We start from the raw sequence: 18,387 nt of genomic DNA, 5'->3' as shown, positions 1-18,387 counted from the left end.
ACTGACCTGCAGTCATCGCCTCCAGCACTGACAACATGTCGATCACCACTGGTAAATCGAATATTTGTCACATGAGGAGAATGACCCAAGAACCGCTTGTGCTTTGCCTAAAATGGAAACAGACAAAGCTCCCTCAGCAGTGATCTACACAGAGGTTCCAATAACCAACCATAATTCATCACCAGAGTAGATTACTGTAAAGTTTACAGGTCTGCATACAACAGACTAGGTCATTTGGGCAGTCATCTTTTTTTCTCTGAAGAACAAGGGGGTGCGGGGGCTAGAATCTGTAATTGATTATAGATTTGATTCATAAAGGTTCATCAGAACTTTCCTACAAGTTTCCAAAGACTATGGGGAATGTTTGGATTTTTTTTTTTTTTTTTTTTTTTTTTTAGAAAGGGTCTTAACTATGTAGGCTATCTATCCTTGAATTTAGCAATCTTCCTGCCTGCCTCTGCCTCGAGTCTCCTGTGCTGGGATCAAAGGTGGGTACCACCACACCTAGCCTGAAAGATCTGTTTCTAGTAGATTTGACTTTTGGTGTTGAGGAAGTTGAGGAAACCCTTAGAAATAAAAAAACTGCAGCACTTTCATGACCCACAACATTTTAAAATATGGGGCAGGGGGTGACACATCTAAGATTCAACTAAAGTAATACAAAATGCTAAACAGACTTACAAATTTTTCTGGGCATGGAAAGTCATATAATTTAACCATGCCAAAGTCATCTCCTGTCACAAGGCTGATTCCTGAGTGAGACACACAGGCACAGGTGACATCCGCCTTCTCAGCATGTCTGGACCAGATTCCCATAACTTCATCTCCTAGAATACTAGATAGAGGGAGAAGCAAATGGACCATATATAGCACAGACATTTTCATCATTAAACAAAAGTATCTATTGCCTCTTTCTCCCAGGTGCTGGGTTAAAGATGTGCACTGGTGTTGACAGTTTAGGAAAATGCCATGAAATCTTCAAGGTCATTACACAAGTTCTTTTCAAGAACTTTTTGAGCCACGGAAACTGATAAAGTGTAGGACAGTGTTGAATCAGAAGGGGTTCCAAAATCAGCATACCACCATTCTCTAAGAATTCAAGACAGGATAACAAACTCATGTATTCCCTTGTAGAATAAATTTAAAAATAGGACTTTCCTCCTCCTCTTTTTTTTTTTTTTTTTTTTTTTTTCCAGATGGTCTTGCCATATATCCCTGGGTAGCCTCTATTTCACTGTGAGTCAAGCCTGCCTAGAACCTGAGACAATTCTCTTTGCCTCCCACATGCTAGGACAAGAATGGAGCCACAACACTAAGGCTGTGTTTTCCTTCTTTCTGCTCAAACATGTGGCCTGTCCATGCTAGAAAAGCACCTGCTACTGAGCCTCATCCCTAGCCACATTTTCCAACTTTCTAACAAAGTTCAAAAGTTACTTGTTTACCTAGTCCAGGTAGCCCACGTGATCCTGTCAATGGCAGCATGATCCACAAGGTGTTTTCCTGAAGGCACTTCATAGACATGCCGTTTATAGCAACCGCTAGAAACCTGTTCTCAAAATGAAAGGAAAAAAGTATCAGACAAAGGCAAATCTGTTATCCACAGACACAGTTGTATGTGTCATCATGAGGATGCAAAAACCACAGTAAAACAGAAGGAAACGAGCCGCAGGTGAGAATAGCAGGTACAAAATGAGCAGGTACCACGGTCTAGTGCACAGCAATAAAGGCTAGTATTTGGGATTCCTACTGAATGATGAGATTGTAATTATTTGCCACAAAATCTTTTCTAATGCACATGATAATTATATATTTAACCTATAATATGTATAAACATAAGTAAAGTTTATTTTCACAAATAATGGGATACAAAATTAATATAGAAAACAACTGATTTAAGAGTTGAGATGCTATATAGTGCCTGGGGCTTTCAGTGCATTCACTAAGGAAATGTACATACCTGGAGATGTCTGCTGTCTGCAGAGAAGTCCATCTGAATGACAAAGCTTGGAATGTCTTTGCAGTAGCTGATTCTGTTAAGGGTGGGGCCCAATGTCAGGTCATAAAAGTCCACTGAATTCTCACTGGAACCCACTGCCAAATATCGGGAATCTGGACTAAATCTGAACATATAAAACATTAAAAAAAAAAAGTGTTTGGTCCCATGTAGTTGTTTACCTGTTTTTAAGATCAGAGACTTACCCTAGCAACTGAAAATCAACTTATGTTTGATAGAAGTCTAAGTTACCTAGAAGATAATTGATCAAGCATGCAGATTTCACTTACCTATTAATATTTAGTAAAGATTTTTACATTTTGATTATAAAATGTTTTTTTCCAATTCTAAGTTTAAAATAACTTTGATTTCTTTTTGTTATTTTGAGAGTTTTTTCCTGGCTGTCCTGGAGCTTGTTCTATAGACTACGCTACCTCAAAATCAGAGATCCATCTGTCCCAGGGACACTGGCTTCAAAATAACTGAAAACATTCCAGAATTACTAAGTTAATATACTTCATAAGACAGAAAAACAATGTCTTAATATCCAAACAGCCAGATTAGCTTACTCGGGTTGTAAGGGTGAGATGACAACCAAGCTGGAAGAGTATTTGTTAAAAGTTAAAATACAAAGTTCTCCCCTATCGGTCATGAGAAGCAGTAGGGGATAAACTGATTTTTAAAATGTCCCATGAGTCCTATTGAGTATAGAGACATGTAGGGAAGGGTGAAGCAAAGTCACTGTTAAAAAGTTTTATATGCTTCAGTTCCTTACGATTTATTTTATAAAAGGATTTTACAGCTGAAAACAATTTTTTGAGAGACCTGGACCCAATAATCTTATCAATTTACAGTGTTTTGAAAGGGTAGCCATTATGAAAATTAGTTTAAGCACTAAGAAACAAAGGATCAAGAAAGGGTTAAAGGTCCTAGAGACCTTTAACACAGTAGATAAAGGCATGGCTATGAAGCCTGACAACCTGAGTTCAGTTCCTGGGACATAACATGGTAGGAGAGAACCAACTTCTGCAAGTTGCCCTCTGATTTTAACTTGTGCACCCTGTGGTATATACATGCCTACATGTATACATACATGCACACACACAAATGTAATCTTTCAAAGAAGGCTTGGTTAATTTGAATTCTGAGAAATAGAAATAGAAACAGTGAGTATTTGCTGAATGACTGAACTAGGAATGCAGATTCAGGGAAGGCATGTAAGACAGGAAAAGCCTATGGGGAGGAAGGCCGCAGTTGATCTGTGAAGCCTCGCTGAGATTAAGCAACGGTATTTTAGCCTTGGTTTCCAAACTTCTTAATGGCTATTGGATCTCTTGTATCAAACAGTACAAAACACTTCTCAGCACAGCGAGTTTACTGCACATGTCTAGTACTTGGTATCATAAGACATTATAAGTGATGTTCATTAGGATTTTTAATTTAGCAAGGAGAATTAATATAGCCACACCAGAATGCAGCTGATATATAGGCACTAGGGATATAGCTCAAGAAATAGAGCATTTGCCTCAAAGGCATGATTCCCTCATACGGCAAAAATAAATAAGGTATTAGCCTGTCAGGACCTGATTGATCTCTGTATAGGCAAAGTTTTTTAATGTTCATAGTGGTCATTATAAAAACCAACTAGAAAATCTATTCCATCTGTTGACTAACCTGATATCATGGATTGCACATCTCCTGTCTCTCTTCTTTCCCCATATTTTTAGAGAACTCACAAGTAATATAATAAATTCTCCATTTTTCATTCCAATAGCCACCATGTCCCCTTCGGGGCTGTAACATACTGTCTGAGCAGCGTGTCCCAAATTCACTTTGTTTAGCATCTTCTGTATAAGAAGCAAGAGTCACAGGAAACAATTACAATCAAAATCAATTCCCCCAAACCTCCAAATAACACCAAATTCAAGCTAGCAGCTGAGGATCTCCACTTCTTCACAACTGTAACCTCTCATTAAAAAGTGTGTGTACCTACTTTATCAGCAATGTCCCAGAGTCTCACTGTCCCATCTTCAGCAGCAGAAAGGAAGAAATCCCTGGAAGGATGTGTTGCTAGTCCCCAGATTGGCCCATCCACATGACCATTAACTAAAATGTTACATGCTGCATTTTTCTCTCCGACTTCAATTATTTCTGAATTCCTTGTCCCAACTAGTATCTTGCCCTGAAATACAAAGGGACCAATATACTTAATACGATCCAACAGTTTCATGCTTTGAGCTAATCTAGTTGCAATCGTTAGTGCATGCAAACGTTTCTATTCCTAGGGCCACACAGCTGCAACATTGCTGGGCTACTACATGGTGGAGTCTGTGCTAGAGGCAACTCTATTATGATGCCCTTACATGCCTCAGTATCAGTTTTGGCTTTGACTATGATAACTTTAGGATCTCCAGAATGGAAAATAAGTACACCTGAGACACGGAGAAAGAACTGGAATTCATTTGTTAGTTAAAAAGTTAGTGAATTGCTAGGTGTGGTGGCATCCACCTGTAATACCAACACCCAGAAGGCTGAGGTAGGATGACTGTAAGTTCCAGGCCAGCGTAGACTACACAGCAGGATTTGTCCCAACAGTAGAAAGTTTAAAGTAAACATAACTAGGATTTAAGTATACAGACAGGACAGCACATGCATTTAATTTATAGACATGCAGTACAAGTGCATGACAGTCTTTACAGAGATATATGAGGTTTTGTTGCTTTTAAGAAAAACAGAATAGGGGAAATTAAAGGGATACTAAAAGAGAAAGCCCTTAGGTATCTAATTTTTTCTGACTGCAAATCAAGAATTGGATGCACTTAAAAACAAAACAAAGCCCTGTCTCAATTCATCAGAAAGACCTCCCTGCCTCTCATTTATTTAGGGGGGAGAGGAGACAGGGTTTCTCTGTGTCCCCCTAGCTGTCTTGGAATTCACTCTGTAGACCAGGCTGGCCTCAAACTCAGAGATCTGCCTGCCCCTGTCTCTGCCTCTTGAGTGCTAGGATTAAAGGTGGTGCCCAGCTAGTAAGACTTTCTAAAAAGTGACCATAATCTTTTTCTGGGAGACACTAAAGAGTGTACAGCAGCTGAGTTGATTATGGAGTGTATATCTTTAATCCCAGTACCCAGGAAGCTAAGGCAAGACCAAAATGGGTGATCTTTGAGTTTAAAACTTCATCAGTATTCATCCCTCACCCACTAACATAAACAGTGCATCTCACAAGCCACCTTACAATACCAGTACAAAGGGATATTTTTAAATGTAGGGTAAGTAAGCCAGGCCATTTAAAAAAACCTTTGAATTTTTTATTTTAAGACTTTGCTTAAGGGGCTAGAGAGGTGGTTTAGCACTTTAGGGCAGTTGCTGCTCTTACAGAGGACCTGGGTTTGGTCCCACAGCTCATCTGTAACTACAGTTCCAGGGGATCTGATTCCCACTTCTGTCGTCTGTGGGCCTACATACAGTACACATGTAGGTACAACACCCATACACATAGACCAAACAAATCTTAAAAAAAAACAGCTCTGCTTAACCTTGAACCTGGTTCTGAGTTACAATCTTTGAGCAATGTACTATAAAACTTCCCAGTCCTAAGACTTGGAATCTCACTCTCAGCCAACCAGTTCTGTTTCATTCACACTGGCTTGCCCAGACATTTCCTGCATTGCACATCAAGCTCCTGGTGGCACATGAATAGAGGTCTCTAAGGGGAGAATTCCTCAGGCTAAGCCAGTAGCACCAAGGAAATCTGCTGTTGCTGGAGATACATGGAGAGAGCTGCTCTAATTAAAAAATGAGTAATTAAAAAAAAAAATGAAAAAGAAAACTGTCTCTGACTCAGATGCCTGCCACTGAATCCCCTTCTCCTAGTTAGTCCTCAGTGGAAGACTGCAATTAGGACTGGATGTCCAGGGTGGAGTGGTACCCAAGGGGGCTTTTCCTCCTTTCTGAGGAAAAGGAAAGGAGGTACTGGGGGAAAGGATTTGTAAAAGTGAGACTGGGAGAAGAGGAGGGATGGGGGGATAAGGAGGTAAAGCGAATACATAAAATAGTCACTGGTGAGGATTTTCAACCCTATCTTACCATAGTTCAATCAGCAGATTCAAGACAATACAGAGGTTTAAGTAGTGTTTAGACACAAGTTTTCTGTATTAGTAAACAGCAGTAACAGCACCCCTATGCATCGCTAAGTCCTGCTTATTAAGTCACAAAGCGCGGGGATCACAGCTGCTCTCTATTTTCTGCTGCATCACACTGGCTCAAGGAACACCTTACTTTGCCTCTGCACACAGACCGAACACAATCTGTGACTTGTCCTGTCTCAAGCCTGAAGGCCCGGCAACGCCTCAGTTCCTGATCCCACAGTTTCACTGCGCCTCCTTCCTTTGACCTAGGTATATAAAAACAAAACCCAAATAAGTATTTATAATTGACTACTACAGTAATTTTCATTATAAACACTTAGTTGTCAAAGTATTTCAAACACTTTATTTATAACTTCCAGTATTCTAAGTTTTTAGGCAATTTAAGGATACATACTGTATTTCAGTCAAGATATATACTCAGTTCTGTTCATTTTATTTTGTGAAATATTCATTTTCTTCTGACACAAACATAAGTTTATTTAGTCCACCATACATCACAATACACACCTCATAACAGCTCTACACTAAGAAAATGCACATTTTGTAAATGATTGTATGCATGCGTACATACCATGGGGTGATAGGGAGGTCAGAGGACAACTCTGGAATCTCTTGCCCCCTCTACCTTTACCTGCGGATTAAACTCATCTCCAGGCTTGCATGGTAAAGAACGTAGCCTGCTAAGCTCTTATACCAGCCCACAAAAACCATTTTTAACATTAGAAAGATAAAGATTATAGATGCTGTGTCACAGAATTTACATTTAAGGGCCAAAAAGGACAGCATATTTCTACAATTACTAAAGCTCTGCTGCTGAAACAGTGTGGCAGCCTATTAGTGAGTGCAAGTGTGCAAAATGAGGTGGTGCAAAATGGGAAACACTTGTTTTTGAAGTACTATATAAAGGATTAGAGTGACTTAGGGATTTTCTCTCAAAAGAACTGAAAAATAATTCATTTTATTTGCTATAGGAGAAAACACCTTCCCATGAACTGGGCTACAATCTGCCGGAGAAACTACATTTCACAGTTGCTCTATGTCACCTCTAGCTTACAGATGACTACACTGGTAGCGAATGGATTTTATCCTTTGGGAGGAAGGAGCACAGGGTTTGAGGCAGTCACACTATGTGACTGTGGCAACTATCTGCATAGACAGGCTGGCCTTGAACTCACAGAGATCCACCTGCCACTGCTTCCCAGGTGCACCACCAACACCCAGCCTTAGTTTGACTTCTGACAGATTTTTAAATTCTGTGCATACATGACTCTGTGTGGGTGTCTGTGCATGTGTGAGTGTAGGTGCCCTCAGAGTACAGGTAGTTCTGAGCTGCCCAACCTGAGTGCTGGGAACTGAATTCAGGTCCTCTGCTAACAGATGCTGAGCTCTCTTTTCAGACCCTCAATTCTTTTCTCTTTCTTTAATTTTTGCTCTGTGTCTCTCTCTCTGTGTGTGTGTGTGTGTGTGTGTGTGTGTGTGTGTGTCTGTGTGTGTGTGTGTGTGTGTGTGTGTGTGGTCACAGGCCAGTGTGTACCTCCATCACCTCCATCAGGTGTCAGGCTTGCCTTTTCACCATGTTTTAGACGTCTTTCTTTGCAGATGATCCAAATGAGCTGGCTGGGCTTCTCCCATGGGAGCGTTGGGATTACAAATGCCTGTGCCACTTGGTCTGGCTTTCCCAGGTTTTACGTGGGTTCTAGGGTTGGCCCTCAGGTCATCAGGCAGATAGAGCCCTCGACTCAGCCCACAAACCAATTTTAAGTATCTGGTTACAGTGTAGGTATTTGAAAGTGACTTCAAGGTCTGTCCTCACACTTACGTTTGAGGTCTTATAAGAATGATTTCCCAAGGCTGTCTCAGCACTCTCTCACTTCTCTCTCATGTAGCTATAGAAGCCAGGGAGACAATAGAGGATCAAGATGCAACCTGGGTTCTATAGTAAAAGTTTCCCTTCATGTCCTGTCAGCAACACTGATGCAAGCACACAAAAGTTTGGGACACCATTCTTAATCAGAGGGACAACTGCATATGTCTGTCTCAGACAAGTAGAACTCTGGCTGCAGTTCAGGTTTATCTAAAATGTCCAATAGTGGGCTGGTAAGATAGTGGGCATGGACACGCTAAGCCTGGTGATCTGAGTTTGACCTCCAGAATGAGTGCACACAGTGAAAGAGAGAACCATCCCACAGGCTGTCCCTGATGTCTGTACATGAGCTGGGGCACACACCTTCCTCCATCCCTTCCCACATAAGTGTAAAAAACGAATGAAAAATAAAATGCAAAAAAGTGAATTAAGACAAGAATTCAGAGGATCCAAAGAATCTACATAGATAGCAACGATGGAGAAGTACATGAGGAATTTAGCCTGTGCATTCTAGAAGAACACCTAACTAAGCTGTGAGTACACAGCAAGCGTGTAAACAGTCAGCGAGGATACGAAAAGGAACTCACGGCCTTTCCTTGCCACCGGTCACAATCAGTCCGTCTCGAAGGGTGGTGTACATGGCGAACACAGGACCACTGTGCGCTCTAGCCACCACTCTACACAACACGTGATCTTTCCACACACAGACATCACCACTGATGGTACCTGTAAACGTCAAGTTATTCTGAAAAGGAGTGGGGAAGGGGGAGACAAACTCATCAAAAGTTCAGAGAGAGGTCGCACAGATGTCATCCTCTATGTAGGTGGGATGCTAGGTCACCTGCTTTGACAAAGCACATGCAAAGGGTGCTGGGAGACACTGGACCCAGGGCAGGAGACTGAAATGAGGCTTAGCTCCTGGAGGCTCTCTCCTTTCTCAAGTCTGTCCTTTAGTAGTGAGTTAGCCTTGGATAAATCTCTCCTAAAATACTGTAGTTCTGGCTTGCACTGTTCTTTCGACAGGTGCCTTTTGGCTGTCCAATAACTAAGTCAAAGGTCACCAAACACTAGGAGTAAAAACAAGGGGCAGTTAGAAATAGGGATGAAAGTAACGTGAGTTTGGTAAGGATTTTCTTTATAGAAAAGTTAGAGACCTCACTAACTCCTGCGGATCTAGGAGGACGCTACTTGGTGCCTTTCTACAGTTAGAGCATGCTTCTTCCTCTTCTCTTCCCCAACCCTAGCACAGAAGCATCACATGACTCCCTATATGTCTATAGCTTTATGTTTTCATGGATAGTTAGAGCATTTGAAAAATGCTTAAACTGAACACAAACTTATCTCGAAAGGAAACACTCTGTTCATACATCTGCTTCACACATTTAAAAGCTACTTTTTTCCTGTATTAGCTGTCAAGTTTGTTTGTTTATTTATTTTGACCAAAAATGGACACTTGGCTACAAAGTAATTTTATAAATGAAGAAAGTTCATTTGCATGGGCAGATCAAATGACAGTTTTTTTTTTCCTGGAGACAAGTGACTGCTCTTATATTAAAAATATACAAGAGGTTCAAACATATGTTTGATATTGTTAGTTTTTAAAATTGTATTCAACTGTTCTAACCTTATACCTTCCTTTCTTAAAATATATAATGCCCACATATTTTTTAAAAGTCTACTTAGTTTTCTGTGGAACCAAGGAATTTGAAAAGCCTAGCCAGGGCAGGGTATTAAAGGAGAGAGATGTGATTATAAACTTCAGACACAGGAAGACGGAATGACAGAAAGCAAGAGGCTCTTGAACACTGCACTAAGGGCAGGGACCGTGCTCTGTGCTCCCCTGAATCAGACAGTGACCCAGAGCACTTCCAACCACAAGATGAACAGAGGTTCCAGTGACAGAGCAAAGGAAACACTATATCCAAATCTGCCCTGAAACCACCTGAATGTTTTTTTTTTTTTTTTTTTTTTTTATTTCCCCTCCTTTTCCTATAAGACATGTGAGGTACAGGAGGAAGCACTGAGAGACTCAGCTTTGTCACCTGCAGAGGTGACAAGCACACAGTCAATGAAGCCTTGGAGAATAGAAATGATCCAAGGATGCAAACACTTCACAGTAATGACCTCATTCACTTTCTGCCACTCCTTAACGGCTAAAAGGATCAGACTTTTAAAAGATGATTTATATCCTTGACTGGAAGTTGTAGTGACTGTCAGGTTACAGTTCCCAGCCAATATTCATGCTGTTTATGAACATACGGCAAGACAAATTCAAGATCACACCACCACACAGCACTTTAACAGACATACTGCACCAAATGCAACTGCAAGCATCGTCTGCATCCGGGCATCCTCCAGGGTGCTTAGAAGGCCCTTTTTGCTGAGAAGAGCCCTTCCTGCCAGGGTCCAGAACTTCACGTGCTTTATACCCACAGAGACAAACTGGGTATCTGAATCTGGTCGAAATTCTGCTACAAAAATACGTTGGTTGTGCCCACCTCTGCTGGCAATTTTGGCCCCTGGTACAGAAGACACAATAAAAATTTCCAGGTTAGTATAAGAAGTAAGCTAATTAACAGGACTTATCAGTTTCCTCAAATTGCATAGTTTAAAACAAAACATTGCTTAACAATCACATGACCTATAATCACAGTACATACATGTTCATAGTGACATATATTTTATGGGCTACTCTGTGAAAATTTAGAGGACATTTTAAGGACCATACATTTTTTATATGGCTCCATTAATTTCTCATTATAGAAATTGTTTGGTCTAGAGTGCGTTAGGGAATTTATTCTATTGGGTTTCCATTCTCAGTCCTGGCACTCTTGGGAGATAGAAGCAGGTAGATCTTTGTGAATCTAAAGCCAGCTAGTATCTATGCAGTGAATTCCAAGGCAGCCAGAGCTACACAGTAAGACCCTGTCTCAAAAAACAATGCATGTATCTTTTCATCATTTAAGGATATAGTTCAGTGGCGGGCCAGCCTGTTTGTGCCACATGTGCATATGTGTATGTTTGTGTGTATCTCTTCACAGGTAAGGGATGTAGTTCAGAGGCAGTTCACCTATGTAGTATGTGCTGTGTGTATATGTAGGGTATATATGTTTATGTGTATTACAAGTGTGTATATATATGTGTGTATATTTTATATGTTCATGGGTGTGTATATGTGTGCGTGTTTATGTGTGTATATGTGTGTGTGTGAATGTGTGTGTATCTTTTTATGAATAAGGGATGTAGTTCAGAGGCAGATTACCCATGTAGTATGTGTCAGGCTCTGGGTTGGATATTAATACATTTTTTTAAGACAGGGTCTCAATTATATATTTTAGGTTTGCCTTGAACTTGGTATGTAGCCCAGGCTGGCTTCAAATTTATGGCAATCCTCTTGCCTCATCCCCTTGAGTGCTGGGATGATAGGCAAGTGCCCCCATGCCTGGAAATTTTCATTTTTTATTAAAATACCTCAGAACTAAACAAATCATTAGCAAAAACACAGACACAGTTTCTTACCAAAGGGAAATCATAGCACGTAATTTTAAATACTAAATGGGTTTCACTGTTTCACATTTTCTGAGTTTATGGCTACAGGGCTTTTTAAAGGGGACACACACATACAGTGCTACCAACTGTGTGCTATGTGTTTTATAGGACTATAACAAAAATGGTTACAATCACCAACGTAAGACAAATGCTAAAAGACAGCTTCTACTGTGGTTTGCTGCTGTTGTTTTTAATTACATAGGTGAAAGCATCCTACCTTCCTGCCATCTCCAAATGGTAACAGTGTGCTCTGGGTCTAGCCCTACAGAGAGCAGCAGCTTCCCAGTAGCACTGAAGCTGACAGAGCACACACCCTTTGAATGGGCGCATCTTAGTATAGACAACGTCTGCTTGTTCACTGCATCCCAGATGTGGACAGATGGGGCTGTGGCTGCACAAAGATAAAATCCCAGAGTTAGAACCATCTCCACATTTCCACTTCTGAATCCAGCATACACCCACCTCAGAAGCAGGAGATAGTTTATAATATAAAGCATGGATGTAGATTTGTTTTTGTTTGTTTGTTTTTGGTTTTTGGTTTTTTGGTTTTTTCGAGGCAGGTTTTCTCTGTGTAGCCCTGGCTGTCCTGGAACTCACTCTGAAGACCAGGCTGGCCTCAAACTCAGAAATCCGCCTGCCTCTGCCTCCCAAGTGCTGGGATTAAAGACATGCACCACCACTGCCCGGCATGGATGTAGTTTTTAATAGCCCAAAACTGAAGCTAAATTTTTAAAAAGGGAAATAAAAGGAAAGGGAAAAATACAGAATCCTTCAGGATACACTATAAATGGCACTCTCAAAAAAAAAAAAAAAAAAAAAAAAAAAAAAAAAAAAAAAAAAAAGAACATTTAGAGAAAGAAGACAGGCAATATTCCAGAGCTACTCAAAGCAAATTGTGCACATAAGTGCAGGAGGCAGAGGTCGGTGGGAAACCACAGGCTTAGTACATGCAAGGCTCTGGAGTGGGAAAATTCAGTTTTACATTTTTCAATCTTCATAGAGGTTCTATGGAAACTACATACACTTAACACAATGCATATGATACACACAAGCAAACAACAGTGATATCCTCTGAAAACAGTGCAACGCACATGCAACCAACAGGCAGCAAATGGTAAAGCAGACGAATGCATCCCGTAGATGGGAGTCTGGGAAAAGGCTCCAGATGCTTTTACATAAAGAGTTAACAACACTGTCTGCTGGATAGGTGACGCTGATGCTCGGAGGGAAGCCTTTTCTGTGGCTCTCTGAGTCCCTCTGCGCCCCTTCCTGCTCGTCTGAAGAAGTGAGCCAAGGGCTTCATGCTCGCTGAGTAAGTCTCACTACAGAACTCTATCTCCCCTGCTCCTCTCTTATTTTCTAAACTAAAATGCCACAGTTTAGTTTTGCATTATCTTCTTTTCAATGTATGCCCTAAACATTATGTTAATTCAGCAGCTAATTCAGTCTCAGGATATAAGCACTCTTATGAAAACACTCAATATACTAAAGTCATTTGTTTAAATGACTTTAAGAGGATAAGCTGTCTGGAATTATTTTATACAAGAGGAAATTCTGGTCTTTAAAAAATAAATTCTGATAAATTTGGACATTTTACACCATGATAAATCTAAAAACCCTTCAAATAAAGCAGTTAAAATAAGAGATATGAAGCACTGAGATATAAAAGGTTTACCAATATTAAAAGGAATTACTTGCCTTTTGGCTGGGGCAGATACTTGGCTGGTCTGCTCTGTGAAGACACCTTATCCTGAACCTTCCAAGAGTAGCTAGTAAGAACCCTCCCCACACAACCCTATGCCCCAGAACTGCAACTGGGAGCCTGGGGCACTCTGGACCCATCACCAGCCCAAACCCTGACCCTCTGGAAAACCACTCTCTTTCTGTCCTTCCCTTGGTCCTTTTGTCTGGGGCAGACACCTAGCTGGTCTGTTCCTGTGAAGACACCATATCCTGAGCCATCCTAGAGGAGCCACTGTACTCAGAGCAGCAGGATTTCAGGATTCCATAGGCATCCTGAGTACCAGGAGCTCTTCCACCCAGGAGCTCAGGATCACAGGATCACAGGATCACAGGATCACAGGATCACAGGATCACAGGATCATAGAGACATCTGGACTCTGAGGAGTTCTGACAAAAGCAAGATAATTGGAAAGACAGTCTCCAGTCAGAAACAGTGAGTGCAGGTAGCACTAGAGTTAACCAGATGTCGAAAGGCAAGCACAAGAACATAAGCAACAGAAACCAAAGTTATCTGGCATCATCAGAACCCAGTTCTCCCACCATAGCAAGCCCTGGACACCCCATCACACCGGAAAAGCAGGATTCAGAATTAAAATCACTTCTCATGAGGATGAGAGAGGACTTTAAGAAAGACATAAACAACTCCCTTAAAGAAATACAGGAGAACACAGGTAAACAGGTAGAAGTCCTTAAAGAGGAAACATAAAAATCCCTTAAAGAATTGCAAGAAAACACAACCAAACAGGTGAAGGAATTAAAAAAAAAAAAAAAAAAAAAAAAACCATCCAGGATCTGAAAATGGAAGTAGAAACAATAAAGAAATCTCAAAGGGAGACTACCCTGGAGACAGAAAACCTAGGAAAGAGATCAGGAGTCATAGATGCAAGCATCACCAACAGAATACAAGAGGTAGAAGAATCTCAGGTGCTACATACTGTATTTGCCAAAATACAATGGGACAGACAATAGATTTTCAATAAATTATCAGTAAATATACTACAAATTAAAAAGTTCCATTTGCCTAAAATTCAAATAGCAAGCCATTTTCAACTGAATTATAGGATGTGTGTGCGTGTGCATGTGCGCGCTCGTGTGTGTGCATGTGTGTGCATGTGTGTGTGTGTGTGTATGCACATGTGCACTTGTGTGTGGAGCCTAGATGACAACCTGGCTTCACTCTTCTGCAGGTACTATCCACCTTACTTTGGAGACTGGAGCTTGCCCATTAGGCTTTACTGTCTGATGAGGAAACCCCAGTGTTCGTCCTGTTGCTGGGAAAGAAGTGTGTACATGCACATGCCTGCTGTTTTCACAGGAGTTCTTGACCGCGTGTACTCACCTTTGTGAGGCAAGCATTTTACTGACTCAGTTATCTTCCCAGTCCCCACATCATTTTGTAAAAATATAATTATTATTGAAGATTTAAAAACTACGTTATTCTGGAGTGCCCCCCACCTCCCGCTTCTGCCCATTTCCATTCTTTCTGTTGGCCCTCAGGGCTTCAGTCACTCCCCCCACCCCCAACTCAAAACCAGATCACATTCCCCTCTTCCCCCCCAACACCCCATTTCCTTTCCCTCCCAGATCCCTCCGTCCCTCCCCCCTTGTGACTGCTTTCTTCTCCCTCCCAAGTGGGACTGAGGTGTCCTCACTTGGGCCCTTCAGTTTGTGAGTTCTTTGGGCTGTATCTTGGGTATTCTGTACTTTTTTATTTTTTATTTTTTGGCTAATATCCAAGACCCAACAAGCAGCTGAAAGAGTCAGATGTACCCAACCAATGGACAGAAGCTGCTGACCCCTGTGGTTGAATTAGGGAAAAGTGGGAAGAAGCTGAAGAGGAGGGCGACCCTGTAGGAGGACCAGCAGTCTCAATTAACCTGGACCATGGAGATCTCTCAAACACTGGGCCACCAACCAGGCAACATACACCAGCTGATATGAGGCCCCCAACTCATATACAGCAGAGGACTGCTGGGTCTGGGCTTAGTCAGAGAAGACACACCTAACCCTCAAGAGACTGGAGGCCCCAGGGAGTTTAAAGGTCTGGTGTGGGGGCGGGTGAAACAGTTGGAAGGCAGACAGGAAGGGGAATAAAATCTGGAGTGTAAATAAATAAATAAATAAATAATTAAAAAAATGATGTTATTTGTCATTCCTATTCTACAAGCCACATGTGGAGCAGTAAGATGCTTGGACTTTTAGTGAGGAATAGGACATTTGCATGTACCACTATATAACTAAAGCAGAAAGTATTCAATTTTCCTTACCTGACATGTCTGCAGAATCACCTATAATGATGAACAAGTTAAAAAAAAAAGGTTATCTATAATAATAATATGGATAATAGCAGTAAATTTATAAAACATAGTCATAATTTTTAAATTATTTAAATAATAAAATATCTTATACAAAATTAGGTTATTACACAGAAGTGGGTAAGAAGGCACTTCTATTATTTACATATATTAACTTTCTATGAATGACTTTTCATTCTTTCTTTGGGTGTATTTAATGAGCCATACATAATTAATCATAATACAATTAATCATAATAATTATAAAGTAATATAATATGAACCTTCTTTGGGTTTATAAAATTCACTGCTAAGTACACTGGGGAGGTTTGATGTATCTGTGCCTGTAGGAAAGAATTGGGTCTGAGGAACAGGGCAGAAAATGTTATTAAATAACCCAGAAAGCAAAAGGGTTTCTTCATTGTAACTAAAGACTTTCTGTACTTATTGTACTTGACTACCCTACCTTCTGAGCCAAACAACTACCATACTGGGGTTTTCATCTGTGCCCACTTGCAAACATCACCACATCTGGGCATGGTGACTGCTGCATCTCTCTCAGTGCAGCAAGGAGGGCCGTGAGACCTGAGTACCCAGCCGCTCTACAGCACCCACTCTGCAACCAGGCTCTAACTGCACATGGCCTCATGGAGGGGCTACAGTATCCAGGCTGAGGGAGACTAGGGGATGGGGTTCCAGCTCTGCAGCTATGGAAACACCATCATCCCTGATAAAGACTGTCAGGTGGCCCCTAAAGGGCCTATAGGAAACGCCTGACCCAACACTCTGTAAGTAATCCCAAGAATGGTTCCCCCAAAGTAAACTTTGGTGAAGCGGTACCTTGGTTTGTTTTTGGGGCCCTAAGAGGAGGGACAGATGCTGTTTATGACTCCCCTGGTAAAGACTTTTAGAAATAATATGCAAGAAAGAAAAATGCGTAAGTGTATGTTCATATTTACGGTAGAAAAGCCTATGAGTAAAGCTTAAAGGAATGACAGTATAGCAAGAAGAGAGTCGGGAAAGTTATAAGCCCACTGAAGAGACATGACAGTTTTCTATGTCAACCAAGTCTTATACCAATGTAAAATAGTAATTTCAAGGATAAATTGATAACATAGCACATAGGTATCTTTATCAGGAATATGAATAAAGTATTTGACTTGGCCATTTTTAGCTGAACATACTCTAATAATCACCAACTGGTGAAAAAACTTGATCCTGTGTCACATGAAGAAAAGTTGATAGAATGGGGGGGGGGGGGGTGTTTGTCTTAGTAATCACGCTTGTCCTTGGATAAGAGAATGGGTTACAGATAAAAGCTGCAGGATTACAGTCTAAACTACCAGTTACCAGTAAAGATACAACTATCAAATTAACTATGTTGCAGCTTTTCATCATGTGTGTGTGTGTGTGTGTGTATGCACTCTTGTCAGAGTGACATAAGACAGGCTCCATCTTGTTAATAAAATAAAAAGGGGGAGAGGCAGAGAGCCTTTGGAGCTGCTTGGCAAGAATCTGACACTGGCCAAGAACAAGGAAGTAGGCTTCAGGCAGAAATTTGACATTAGTAGATTTCTAATGTCTAGAACAAAGAAGTAATATTAGGCAGGAATCTAAATATTAAGCTAGAATAAAGAGTAGTCTTCAGACATGAAAATGACTTTGGGCTAGGACAGGAAAGTAGGCTCAGATATTTTGGTCATCCTGATAAGCCCTTAGAAACAGTGATCATGGGAGTGTTCACAGAATTTTGTTTAATGCCTTGCTTGTTCTTTGACTATTTGCATCTATTGTATTGCTAGTTCCTCAACCTAGAACTGACCTTAATACTTGCATTTAATTAAAACAGTATAAAAGCAAAAAGGAGGGGGTGGGGGGTTTCTAGGGAGGGGAAATGGGGAAAGGAGATGACATCTGAAATGTAAATAAATAAAATATCCAATAAAAATAAATTAAAAAGGAGAAAAGAAAAGAAAAGAAAAGAAAAGAAAAGAAAAGAAAAGAAAAGGGCTCTTAATGACCTGGAGCTTGACTAGTAGACTAGGCTAGATGGCCAGTAAACTCCAAGGACCCACCCACTGGCCTACATGCCCAGTGCTGTGATTACAAGTGTATGCCACCATGTCTGGATTTTATGTTTTGTTTTGTTTTAGCATGGTTGTTGGAACTGAACTCAGGTCTTTATCAATATGAAGCAAGTATTTGCTGGGCTATCTCCCCAGTCCCCAAGTTTTTTGAGGGATTTTGTTTTGTTTGTACCTGGAAAGATTGATATAAATTTGGAAAGATTGGTATAAACTTGGAGTTTGGGGACATAAACAGACAGCTATAACCTACAGCATGTGGAAAGTGGAAGCACTTATGTGTGGCTGCTATGGAATGGATGTCTACGTTCCTCTAAAGCTCCAATGATGTCATCTGATCTCAACTGTAGTATTAGGTGTGGGACATTTGGGAATGATTAGGTCAAAAAGTTGGACCCTCATAATGAAGATCAGATAAGAGTTGAGAGAAAAGCAGAAAGATAATATGGATATACCAAGGCCGTCTGTAACCCAGGGAGGGAGCCAATCCAATCCAATCATGATGATACCTTTAGCTTCCAATTTCCAAAACAGTGGGAAATGTGTTACTTGTTTCTCTTAAAGCACCTAGTCCAGGTATTTGTTTAGTAGCCAAAATTGGCTAAGACATGTATCTCAGCATGGAATCCCCAAATTCCACCCATCGTCACTCAGGGAAAGCTAACTACCTCCTGGTCCTCCTTTATGAGTGCTCGTCCTGAGTGTACAATGTG

The 18,387-nt window shown here is 40.8% G+C and overlaps 1 protein-coding gene across 11 annotated transcripts in view; it reads right to left on the bottom strand.

Annotated features, from left to right (window-relative positions):
- The window catches only part of Eml5 (EMAP like 5), a 104,816-nt gene that overhangs the window by 3,525 nt on the left and 82,904 nt on the right, over positions 1-18,387 (bottom strand). For 5 of the 11 annotated variants that reach the window (XR_013106657.1, XM_076921439.1, XM_076921440.1 and 2 more), the window contains 11 exons: positions 15,565-15,585; positions 11,772-11,945; positions 10,316-10,524; positions 8,593-8,750; positions 6,272-6,386; positions 3,987-4,175; positions 3,668-3,840; positions 1,958-2,120; positions 1,443-1,546; positions 682-835; positions 7-107 (listed from right to left, as the gene is read on the bottom strand). Coding sequence is in view for 10 of the 11 variants with exons in the window: in XM_076921439.1 (XP_076777554.1) it covers positions 7-107; positions 682-835; positions 1,443-1,546; positions 1,958-2,120; positions 3,668-3,840; positions 3,987-4,175; positions 6,272-6,386; positions 8,593-8,750; positions 10,316-10,524; positions 11,772-11,945; positions 15,565-15,585 (1,561 nt within the window). In the remaining variant the exon portion in view is untranslated. Of the gene's footprint in view, positions 1-6; positions 108-681; positions 836-1,442; positions 1,547-1,957; positions 2,121-3,667; positions 3,841-3,986; positions 4,176-6,265; positions 6,387-8,592; positions 8,751-10,315; positions 10,525-11,771; positions 11,946-15,564; positions 15,586-18,387 lie in introns of those variants that run through there. The other 6 variants (XM_076921441.1, XM_076921443.1, XM_076921444.1 and 3 more) reach the window with 6 other exon arrangements.

Source organism: Arvicanthis niloticus, chromosome 23 (assembly GCF_011762505.2).
Source record: "Arvicanthis niloticus isolate mArvNil1 chromosome 23, mArvNil1.pat.X, whole genome shotgun sequence".
NCBI lineage: Eukaryota > Metazoa > Chordata > Mammalia > Rodentia > Muridae > Arvicanthis > Arvicanthis niloticus.
This window is presented reverse-complemented; position numbering and strand designations above follow the sequence as displayed.